The sequence below is a fragment of the Podarcis raffonei genome, chromosome 17 (genome assembly GCF_027172205.1).
Source record: "Podarcis raffonei isolate rPodRaf1 chromosome 17, rPodRaf1.pri, whole genome shotgun sequence".
NCBI lineage: Eukaryota > Metazoa > Chordata > Lepidosauria > Squamata > Lacertidae > Podarcis > Podarcis raffonei.
Genome location: NC_070618.1, coordinates 35,087,706 through 35,100,094, shown reverse-complemented (window position 1 = coordinate 35,100,094; position 12,389 = coordinate 35,087,706). Strand labels below are relative to the sequence as shown.

General features: G+C 49.2%; 1 protein-coding gene across 4 annotated transcripts in view; it reads left to right on the top strand.

Moving 5' to 3' along the window:
• The window catches only part of PDE4A (phosphodiesterase 4A), a 388,477-nt gene that overhangs the window by 302,621 nt on the left and 73,467 nt on the right, over nucleotides 1-12,389 (top strand). Inside the window, exon 1 of one of the 4 annotated variants that reach the window (XM_053370590.1) lies at nucleotides 3,423-3,653. The exons of the other annotated variants lie outside the window; for them this stretch is intronic. Within the exon in view, the coding sequence (XP_053226565.1) occupies nucleotides 3,517-3,653 (137 nt within the window). The 5' untranslated portion in view covers nucleotides 3,423-3,516. Of the gene's footprint in view, nucleotides 1-3,422; nucleotides 3,654-12,389 lie in introns of those variants that run through there. 4 annotated transcript variants of the gene reach the window in all.

Sequence of the window (12,389 nt, the reverse complement as noted above, 5' to 3'; positions counted from 1 at the left end):
CCCTGTGGCACCCCACTAGTCACTCTTCTCCAGGATGAAGAGGAACCATTGATGAGCACCCTTTGGGTTCGGTCAGTCAGCCAGTTACAAATCCACTGAGTGGTAGCATAGTCAAGACCGCATTTTACCAGCTTCTTTACAAGAATATCATGGGGCACCTTGTCAAATGCCTTGCTGAAATCAAGGTAGGCTACATCCACTGCGTTCCCTTCATCTACCAGGCTTGTAATTCTGTCAAAAAACGAGATCAGGTTAGTCTGACATGACTTATTTTTCAGAAATCCATGCTGACTATTGGTGATCACAGCATTCCTTTCCAGGTGCTCACAGACTGTTTGCTTAATGATCTGCTCCAGAATCTTCCCTGGTATTGATGTCAGACTGACTGGGCGGTAATTATTTGGGTCCTCTCTTTTCCCCTTTTTGAAAATAGGGACAACATTTGCCCTCCTCCAGTCTGCCGGGACTTCGCCTGTTCTCCAGGAATTCTCAAAGATGACTGCCAGTGGTTCTGAAATCACATCTGCCAGTTCTTTTAATACTCTTGGATGCAGTTCATCTGGCCCTGGAGACTTGAATACATCTAGACTAGCCAAGTATTCTTGTACTATCTCCTTAGTTATTCTGGGCTGTGTTTCCTCTGCTGAATCATTTGCTCCAAATTCTTCAGGTCGGGCATTGTTTTCTTTATCGGAGAAGACTGAGGCAAAGAAGGCATTGAGGAGTTCAGCCCTTTCTGTGTCCCCTGTTTGCATTTCACCATCTTCTCCTCTGAGTGACCCCACTGTTTCTTTGTTCTTCCTTTTGCTACGAACATACCCATAAAAGCCTTTTTTGTTGCTTTTAACCTCTCTAGCAAGCCTGAGTTCATTCTGTGCTTTAGCTTTTCTGACTTTGTGTCTACACGTGCTGGCTATTTGTTTGAATTCCTCTTTGGTGGTTTCCCCCCTTTTCCATTTTTTGTACACATCCTTTTTTAATCTTAACTCAGTTAAAAGTTCTTTAGATAGCCACCCTGGCTTCTTTAGGCACCTTCCATGTTTCCGTCTCATTGGTATTGCCTGAAGTTGTGCTTTTACTATCTCCCTCTTAACAAACTCCCAGCCATCATGAACTCCCTTTCCTTTTAGTATTACTGTCCATGGGATCTCACCCAGCACTTCCCTAAGTTTTATGAAGTCGGCTTTCTTAAAGTCGAGAAATTGAGTCCTAGTATGCTTGGCTGCTCCTTTCCGCTGTATAGTAAACTTCAGAAGAGCATGATCACTCGCGCCTAATGATCCTTCCACTTCTACCCCACTAACCAGGTCATCAACATTGGTTAGGACCAGATCTAAAATGGCTGTTCCTCTTGTAGCTTCTCCCACTTTCTGGACAATGAAGTTGTCTGCAAGGCCAGTGAGGAATCTGTTTGACCTTATGCTCTTGGCTGAGTTTGACATCCAACAAATATCCGGGTAATTGAAGTCCCCCATTACTACTATCTCCCTTCCTTTTGCATGCTTGGCCATCTGTTCCAGGAAGGCATCATCTATGTCCTCCGTTTGGCTTGGGGATCTATAGTAAACTCCCACAATGAGGTCACTGTTATTCTTCTCTCCCTTAATTTTGACCCAAATGCTCTCACTTTGGCTTTGAGGTTCTAAATCTTGGATCTCTTCACAGGTATACACATCCCTGACATATAACGCCACTCCTCCTCCTTTCTTGTCTGGTCTGTTTCTCTGAAATAGATTGTATCCCTCCATTATTACATTCCAATCGTGGGACTTATCCCACCAGGTTTCAGTGATGCCTATTATGTCATATTTAGTTTGCTGTACCAAGAGCTCAAGCTCATCTTGTTTATTTCCCATACTTTGCGCATTAGTGTACAGATTAAGCTCATCTTGTTTATTTCCCATACTTTGCGCATTAGTGTACTTTAAAGCTCCCTGTCTGAGCTTATTTTAAATTTCCCTGGGAAAACCCACATTTTACCATTGAATGGGAGCAAACGGCAATGCATGGAAAACCCAACTGCTGTTTGCACAAATTCACCAGTAAAATGCGGGCTTTCCCGGGAAAAACGCCAGGACCAAAACAAATAACAAAACTGCTCGTAGACAGGGCTTTAAAGGCTGGATTTTTGTGCCTAGAAACACGGCACAAAAGGAATACTGGATGAGCCTTTCTAGGGTAGTTGGTTGACAGTAGGTATTCCAGTGGACCAATCCAGTGTGCTCTGGGATTTTGATTTTTATTCTTAACTTAAGCAAACGTAGCGAAGCCAAACTGATGGGTCAGCAGGCCCCAACCCTGGCTTGTAGAAGGCCTGGAAGAGGAGGTCCGTGGGTTGGGTGCAACATGCCTGGATAGCTCAGTTGGCTAGAGAGTGGTGCTGATAATGCCAAGGTTGCAGGTTTGATCCCTGCATGGGACAGCCGCATATTCTTGCATTCCAGGGGGTTGGACTAGATGATCCCTGATCTAGTAGGCTGTAGGGGTACGGAAGGTGATTTGTGTCTTGCAGCAAGCGGATGATAAGAGACAACATTGTGCGAAAGCATTCAGAAAACTTTTTGATTCCAGCTCAGGGAGTAGGATTATGGAAAGCTGTGACTGCTCGGGGGAAGGAGCACCGGGGACATGCTCAGTAACACTTACTTTCCTTCACATGCGCCAGAGCTCAGCTCAGTACTGAGAAGGAAATTCTGGGGTGGAGGTCACGACAATCTGAGTCCTGACCTCAGCAGTTGGATCTGCTTGGGGAGGTGACCACTTAGGAGCGCAGGGCAACGAGGTCTACAATCTCTGGGGGTCACTCATAGGGGAATAAGCACCATTGGACAACTTTCCAAGAAGGAAGGAACGCAGGAGGGAGGCTGCCTTGCAACAGGTCAGCCAGTGGTTCCCTCCAGCTGACCATTGTCGTGCGTAATGCGTGCGCCCTGTCTGGCCGCGGCTCCCCCGGGGTTCAGCCCGGAGCCGTTCCTCGTCGTCCGCAGCTGGAGGCAGCGATGCTTCCGAATACCCGTTGCTGGAAGCCACCGGGGACCTCTGGTGCGGATGGCCTGCTCGCAGGGTCCCCACCCTGGGCTCCCGGTTGGCCACGGGTGCTGGTTTGACCGGCAGGTTCTCGGGGGGCGGGCGGGGTCTACCTAGAAATGCCGGAGACTGAATACGGGGGCTGTTGCGCGCGAAGCACCGGGGCGAGGGCCCTTCCCCTCCCAGGATCCGCGCAGAGCCTGGCGCCGGCGAGGAGAGTGGCGTCCGCGGGACTGCCCTGGTTGCGCGTGGCGCGGGCGCCGGCTCGCTCTCCGCCCCGCGCCGCCCTTGGAGAATCCGGCGCCGGGGTTTGCAGTCGCCAGCTCCGCCCCGCCCCGCCCCGCCCCTCCGGAGCCGCTCCGCTTTGTGCGGATTCGCGGGAAGATCCGGAGCGCCGCGGGCCGCCCCGGCAGACTCCGGGCCACTCGGGAGCGACTTCGAGGGCGCTTTTCCTCCTCGGTGCGCGCTTCCCCCCACCCCGGATCTTTCATGCCGGCCCCGGCCTTCGCGGCGCCTCGCTTCCTCGCGCTGCCGCCGGGTCGCCTGCGCGCCGCCGAGGCGGACATGCATTTCTCCTTCAGCGAAGAGGACATTAAGCGGCACCGGCTGCTGCCCAAGTCGGTGAGGTGGGTGCCTTGGCCCCGATCGCGGGGAGGGGGCGACTAAAGTTTTCCCCGTGAGTGGCGCGCACTCCAGGGACTTGCTCCGGCTCCCGAGCGATGGCAAGTCCGGGATCCTCTAGTCGGGGACAGGGGACATTTCCTGACCCTCTCTCGGGGTGGGGATCCTCGAAGTGTCCAAGAGTTGGGACCGCTTAGCGTGGAGTGGCAACCTCCCCTAAGCACACCCGTGGGGTCGCGTGCTGTTTCTTGGCACCTCTGTAGCAAAGGGAAAGTTTCCTGGAGGGGTGTGACTCGGCCTCCTCTCTGGCGTTGCTGTGGACGGCGGAGGCGCATCTTTTGGGCTGGCACCCATGAACATTCCCAAGGGCAGCTGCAACCCCGCAGGCTCTGCAGCATTGGCCCGAGGGTACCTGTCACCTTCTCTGACGCTCTGGACAATATCGCCTCTCCGGATGACGCTTTTGCATTGTTTGTGTGATTCAGGAGTTGCACTCCTTGCCCTGGGTGCCTTATCTGTGGGTTGACTGTATTGTTTGTGGCACATTATTTCCAATGATGTGGATAGCTGTGCTGGAAACGCAGTGTGATGAAGTGTGGAGCAAAGTGTATGAAATAAAATGAGTATGTTTTTTGGCCAGGTCAGAGGCATGGGCATAGCCGGGGGGGGGGGGCAGCTGCCCCCACATCAACTAAAACAATAGAAATGCTTAACTAACTGACTGATCACATTGGTTCTGCCCCCCCCCCCCAATGAAAGTCCTGCCCCCCTAACAAAAATCCTGGCTGCGCCCATGGTCAGAGGGGTTGCATGCATTGTAGTGCTCTATGTCTTGGAGCTGCCATCCCATGCAGATCTTGCTGCTACCCACATGCATTGGAAATGAAGCCCTTTTAGGATCCTTACCAAGTGTCTCCCTGCAAGAGCCTCGATCAGTTTCCATGTGCCCATTAGAAGGAAGGGATTTGGGGACGGACACATCTGTCTGCGCTTGTGTCTGCTTCTGGTTTTGATCTTTCTCTGAGAGGTGCCACCCTTTTCCTGCACGCATGCTAGGCAGGAAATCTCCCGGCCAAGTGCAAAGGCGAAGGTCTGTCTGGCAGCAGCTGACATAAGGCAGATTCAAGTCACATCTGCCACAGGCCAGTGGGCAGCAGCACGGCTTACACCCTCCCCTCTCCAGCCACCCAGACGCTGCACGACCCCTCCCTGTCTCTCTTTGAGGCTTTTGGGAATGTGTGTACAAAGAGCCTTGTTTTTCCTTCGGGTCTCCTTTTCAGACAGCGCTGCTGCCTTGCGTAAAAGTTAGTTTGGGACTCCAGCTAGTGCGTCACCGTTGGCATTAAGTGTCTGGTGCAACTTTTGCATCGGGTGGCTGCATGATACAGAACATCATGATAAAACAGCCCTTGTTTCAGGGGTCATGTGAGGGCAAAGGAAGGGATCAGAATTATTGTAGCTGCGTCTGCAGCTCTGCGGAACAGGCTGAAAGTTAAACGGCCAGGAAGGCGGTGGCAGCAGCAGCAGGTTCCAATTGTGGTCCAGCGGATGAAAGAGCAGGATTCAAACCCCACCACAACCTTGGGCACCTTGGGTGGCCTTAGTCAAGTCATCTCCTAGCCTCAGTTCCCCATCTGCAAAAGGGAAATTCCAGGGGCTTTCCTCATAGGGCTCACTAGGATACTATTTTCTTATCTTTATGCTTAATTGAGGCTCGCTTCTTTTAGTCTTCCTCTTTGCAACTGTCTTCATGAGCCAATAGATATCCAAAGATTCTCAGGGGTGCCCCTGGAATGCAGAGAGATTTGCCCTACAGGAGAAACTGCTAGCTTCTTCTGTCTTGTTTCTTTCAGGAGTGCGGTTAGTGGCTCTTTCAGCAAGATAATTATATCCTGGGAGGGGGACACCTTTGACGTTTTGATACCCGAAGTGGATGCCTAGTTTGCCTCTATGATTGGCTGTCCTGGCTTGCTGACTATTAGAGACTCCTATTACACTGCTTTGGGCTCTCTCAGTGCCTGCCTAGCATGGTATCTGATGATGGGGTCTCTGTAGGCTTCATTACTGCTGCTGTGCTGCTGCTACTGCCACCACCACAACAACACAGACTGCTACTAGAGTCATGGGAGAAGCTTGGGGAATCAAACCCCCAACCTCACCAAGTCCCAATCATCTTCTACTTCTTCTTCTTCTTCTTCTTCTTAATTTTATTATTATTTGGTGCACTTTCAATTTGTATATTAGAAATATGTTGCAATGGAAAGTGTTCTGCGGCATCTGACAGGCTAATCAATATATTGCGGGTATGTTAAAGAACTCACTTTGTTTGATGCAGCAGTAACAAGGAGATTCTCAGCAAGCAGGTGTACCTTCCAAGTATCTGGTGGTGGTCAGTTTCTATTTTTCAGGTAGAGATAGGGAGTGCAGGGCTTGATGATGACTTGAACTTTTCAAGGCAGCAAGAGAAAAGTAATACCATAGGTCAGGAGTGTCCAAACTTTTTAAAAAGAGGGCCAGATTTAACGAAGTGAACATGCGCGTGAGGGCTGACCGAAGTTGTTGAGCTTTTTTTTAGGATTGGGCCGGATTAAATTGACTGGCGGGCTTTGGACATGCCTGCCATAGATCCTTTAAAACAGGCTTCCTCAACCTTGGGCCTCCAGATGTTTTTTTTTGGCCTACAACTCCCATGATCCCTAGCTAGCAGGACCAGTGGCCAGGAATGATGGGAACTGTAGTCTCAAAACATCTGGAGGCCCAAGGTTGAGGAAGCCTGCTTTAAAAGGTGCTGCAATAGGTGTGCATCGCATGAGAGTCTAAGGGATATTAAATCTTGCTCTTAAGCACAATCTGCTGGCAAGTTTGCATGTACAAGGCCCATTGAAGTGAATGCGAGCTGAGCCAGAGCACATAAGATGCATCAATAAGCCCATTGGTGCATCTTATGCCCAGTAACTTCCAGGGAGACCATGCCCCTTGTCTTTTGGAAAGAACAGTATTGTGTTGGTCACTGTGTAGAGGCTGACTAATTGCTAGAACTTTGTCTCGAGAGATATTCTGGGTGCTCCCATTGTAACCAAGACTTTCTTTCCAGCAAAGAATTGCCTGTAACCTCCATGCTGCTAAACGTGCCCCCCCCCAAAAGGCTTGCGTTTATTTTTGCATTGCAAAACATATTAATGCCCCCCATGTGATGGTAAAATAAATTCTATAAAGCCAGAGTTCTCAGATTCGCGTTCTGTAGGGAACAAGTCCCATTGCGCTCCTGCATGGGACTGGATTCTCCACAAGACTGTGCTGTGTAGGGAGCTCTAATGGAATTGGGTCTCCTCTGAAGAAACTTTCTGAAATATGCCTCTGAATCTGGATCAAGTTGCTGGAGTCTCTTGTCCTTTTCCTTAACTGGCAGCTTTTCTTGGCAGCCACATAACCAGTGTGGAGGGGAGTTGTCATTACTACATTGCATGCTCACTCTTGCCAGGACAGAAATGTCAAATGGGAAACCGGAGAAGAGTGGCTATATTTAAGCTCTGGGGAAGCGACCTGGTTTGGTACTGCTGCATCCCAATCCTCAGGGCTTCTCAGTTTCTCCAGCGGCTGGGTCAGGATCATGCTCTTGAGAGCCAAGTAATCTCTGCTGGCGTTTGTTCCTCCATGTTCTGCTCTGAGCAGATTGAGAGAGACCCAGCCTAGGATTCCTGTTAGGTTGGAGTGCATGTGAAAGGCTTGACTGATGCCTTGCTGCAGATGTGGGGAAAGGCTTTTGGGTTGCTGCCCCCACTGACTCCTGCCTGACCTCTGGTGTAGGCGAGAGTGTGGGTCTCGACATCCAAGCCAGCTGAGATGGAGCCAAGATCCCACTTGGATTGTGCCCAAGAGTACTTATGACGCACTCAGCTGTGGCTGCTCAATTGCCTGTGGTATCCCATTAACAGGCAGGCCTGTAGCTAGACATCTGGTGATGGTCGTGCCTCAGGGTACATTGCAAGTGTGCGGTGTGGACAGACATTGTAAGTCAGTGCAAAACCTAAGAACAATTAGAGTTAGCATAAGGATAAGCAGTAACTTTTAAGGGAGTTGCAAGTACAGTGGTACCTCGGGTTAAGTACTTAATTCGTTCCGGAGGTCCATTCTTAACCTGAAACTGTTCTTAACCTGAAGCACCACTTTAGCTAATGGGGCCTCCCGCTGCCGCGCGATTTCTCTTCTCACCCTGAAGCAAAGTTCTTAACCCGAGGTACTATTTCTGGGTTAGCGGAGTCTGTAACCTGAAGCATATGTAACCCAAGGTACCACTGTAGTGTGAGAGAGGCATCACCTCTCGTAGTCAACATGCACCAGCCTCTTTGGTCCCACTGTTGTCTCTGATCAAGTAGTAAGCCTGTTTACTGCGGCAAAAGTCAGATAAGAAGACGTAGAAGAGTTTGGATTTGATAACCCGCTTTATCACTACCCAAAGGAGTCTCAAAGCGGCTAACATTCTCCTTTCCCTTCCTCCCCCACAACAAACACTCTGTGAGGTGAGTGAGGCTGAGAGACTTCAGAGAAGTGTGACTAGCCCAAGGTCACCCAGCAGCTGCATGTGGAGGAGCGGGGAAGCGAACCTGGTTCACCAGATTACGAGTCTACCACTCTTAACCACTACACCACACTGATAAGTATTCTTGCCATGAGCAGCAATTCACCTTTCAAACCAGCCTCAGCTATGTTGAAACAGCTACAATCTCCATCCTTAAGTTATTATATTGAGCAGACAGAACACTGGAAAGTGGGGGGCAACTCACTGAGCAGTTGGGGAGAATTCTACCTATAGGATGTGATTTCCTTCTGTCTCCATAAGCAACAAGGTTAGAGACTTTTACTTTTGCATTGGGGCTGATAGGAGGTGGACTCCAACAATACAGGGAGTGCTACAGGTTGCCCATCCCTGAATTAGACAACAGAGCAGTGAAGGTAAAATTCACCTTTGCATGATAGGCTAGTTTCTACACAGGCTCTCAACACCCTCCTCGCTGTCCTCCAGCTAGGCAAGCAAACGGCATTATTGGAGTTCAATGACATATTCAGCCAGGCAAAAGTACTCAAGAAGAATGCAAAACAGGGAAGGTGAGAGGTGTGCCCTGGGTAGAGTCACAAAGGACCGAGGGTCTGGCGGGTGGGCGGGTATTCAGCTTCCAGGCCAGAGTTTTCCCCACACTACCCTAGCTGTAATGGGTCCACTAGACCCCCAGTTGAAGACGAGCAGTTTAACTCAGAATAAGACAGTTTCGAAAGTGAGTGGCAGTGGGGAGGTATGCAGCTTGCCCTCCACATTGCAGCTTAAAATCTTAAGCATAGGGTGAGCTCCCATTGCTCTGTCCCAGCTTCCAAACTTCTGCCAATCCATTCTTAATGATGAGATAGAGATCTGTTATCTGGCGTCCGGTGCTGCAGCTGACCCATAGCAAGCTAGCTGTGGAGGTTAGACCTTGTAAATCCAGACTTCCTTTTGCACCACACTTTCCAGGCTTTAAAGCTCCGTGTCTGAGCAGTTGTGGATTATTTTTTGGGGGGGGGGTGTCCTGGCATTTCCCCCAGGAAAATCCACATTTGACTGTTAAATTGGAGCAAAGAGCAATCTGCAGAAAACCCAATTGCAATTTGTTCCAATTCAGCAGTAATACGCATGTTTTCTAGGGGAAAGTGCCGGGACAACACACACATACACCCTGCCCTCTGACGTGGAGCTCCCGACCTGTGCTTTGAAACACAGCACAAAAGGAAGTTTGGATTAGCCCTAAGACGCTTGTCTTGCATACACCAATGGTCTGTTTTGGGTCACAGGGAGAAGAATGTAGGGCCCTTTGACCGAGGAATCTCATTTCTTTCTTCTTTCAGCTCCACTTAGGGTTTTTCTTTCAGCCTGTCTTCTTTCAACAGACAGGATTGCTTCAAGCTTACTGATCAAACACAAAGGCTGAAAAGGAGCCAATATTCTATCTCTCTTTGGGTGGTTTTGCTCCAGCATTAGTTCCTTGTTATGTGTGAACTTTCCCCCTTTCTACATTGCAGTGACTTGGTTGCACTAGAGTCCTTTATTTGAATTCGAACAGACCCGTCTCCCAACCTGTTTGTCACACAGTTTCAATGGAGATTTGTCCTTTGGGTGCTGCTGCTTCTTTGGTGATCACTTGTAGCCGAGTAAAATTGTCTTCCATGAACATGGTCTTAGCAGTGAGTCCGTAAGTGACTGTGGAGGCCAGTTCTGGATCCACATGTCTTTCCACAGTGGGGATATTAGTGTCCGGGCGGGAGTTGGTCACGGTGAGGATTTGCCAAACATGCCTTCCTCTTAGCATGTTTCTCCCTTTCGTCCTGAGTTCGGGCTTCTTCAAAGTCCATGACACCTTTGGTCAAGGCTGTTCTGCACTTGGAGCACTCTCAGCCTCGTCTCCAGTCCTGCAAGGTCTCTTAAAACAGGACGATGGTTCTTCCCTTTAATTAACCCCAGGGGTGTTAATCTGTCTTAAACAGGAAGCTGGGCAGAAATCTGCCCAGGAGTATGGTTGCAGTCCATTTGGGAGTAGCTTTCTAGCCATCCCTTGATGAGAGATTGTTTAGTTGCAAAGGATGTCCAGTACATACATTGCAGAGTGCTCATTAGCTGGCATTTGAGCACCTGGCTGGGCCATATGTAACAACAAGTGTGCAGTTTTGTCCATGCTCCTGGATATATGGGCTTCTGTTCAGCCAAGTATGTGTTCCACAAATCCAGCACCTATTGACCCATCTCATGCATCGGCACGTATTCTTGACACAAGCACTATTCTAGTCTTAAATGCACACTCATTCACACTGACAGCAAGAAACATATTATTCTACCCAAGCCTTCAAAGGCCAGAATGTTGCCTTTACTTTGTCTGTATACATTTACCTGACTTTTTCACCTGCCTTAATTGATGGTTTGCTGTTGGGGATGTTCTCTAAGGGACGCAGGTGGCATTGTGGGTTAAACCACAGAGCCTAGGACTTTCCGATCAGAAGGTTGGTGGTTCGAATCCCCGCAACAGGGTGAGCTCCCGTTGCTCGGTCCCTGCTCTTGCCAACCTAGCAGTTCAAAAGCACATCAAAGTGCAAGTAGATAAATAAGTACTGCTCCAGTGGGAAGGTAAATGATGTTTCCGTGCGCTGCTCTGGTTCTCCAGAAGTGGCTTAGTCGTGCTGGCCACATGACCCGGAAGCTGTAAGCCGGCTCCCTCGGCCAATAAAGCAAGATGAGCGCCACAACCCCAGAGTCGGCCACGACTGGACCTAATGGTCAGGGGTCCCTTTACCTTTACCTTTATGTTCTCTACAGGTAACTTTCTCTCTGAATTGCAGTGGCTTTGATGCTAAGGAGCTGTTTGTAATGGAAGCTGTTATTGTTCTGTCTGATTTTCATAGGAGAGCTGCCTGCTGAACTATCAGCTCTCATTAGTACGTTCTAAATCTCTGGACTGAGTGAGAAAGCAGAACCCAGTTTGCATCACAAGGGAGGCCCTATGGGAGCCAGGAGTGGCACAACAGTGGAGGGACTTGGTTCCTTGATTGCTCTCTAAGGGAGAAGCAGGGCATCAGAGAACCTGTTTACCTCCACATTCATCTACTTGTGGCTCCAGCTCCAAAGCATTCTGCAAATATTGTCACATTGAGCCGCAACAGAAAAGTCAAGGAGAGTTGCCCACATCCTCAGCGAGTAAAATGAAAGAATGCTTAGCATTGCTATCACACTTCTGCATATCCAAAGTACTTTGTGTGCTCTTATATTGCCGTAAATCATAGAATCATAGAACTGTAGAGTTGGAAGGGACCCCAAGGGACATCTAGTCCAACCCCCTGCAATGCAGGAATCTCAGCTAAAGCATCCATGACAGATGGCCATCCAAACTCTGCTTTAAAACCTGCAGCGAAGGATTCTTAGTTGAGATCTCTTTTCTTGTAACTTGGTCATGGATTCAGGTGCTATCCTCCGGAGCAGGAAAAAAGAAGCTTGCTCCATCTTCTGTGTGACAATATTTGAAGATGGCTATCATATCCCCTCTCAGTCCCCTCTTTTCCAGGCTAAACATACTCTACTCCTTCAACAGTTCCTCATAAGGCTTGGTTTCCAGACCCTTGATCAGCTTGGTTGCCCTCCTCAGCACACATTCCAGCTTGTCAATACAGTGGTACCTCGGGTTACATACGCTTCAGGTTACAGACTCCGCTAACCCAGAAATATTACCTCGGGTTAAGAACTTTGCTTCAGGATGAGAACAGAAATTGCCTGGTGGCGGCACGGCAGCAGCGGGAGGCCCCATTAGCTAAAGTGGTGTTTCAGGTTAAGAATAGTTTCAGGTTAATAACGGACCTCCGGAACGAATTAAGTTCTTAACCTGAGGTACCACTGTATCTTTCTTAAATTGCAATGGCCAGCACTGGACACAGAACTCCCAGGTGTGGTCTGACCAAGTGGTACTATTACTTCTCTTGATCTGGACTCTGGGCTCCTGTTGATGCAGTCTAGCATAGCATTAGCTTTTTTTGCTGCTGCAACACACTGTTGACTCATTACAACAACCCTATAAGGTAGGCATGATGAGTAGGCTAACAAATTTGTTGTTGTTGTTGTTGTTGTTCTTCTTCTTCTTCTTCTTCACCATATAGCAGATGAGAGCCCTGAGGTTTGGAGTGTAGTGGGCTTACAGAGGGGTGCTTAGTGAGTTCAGGACAGAGGAGAGATT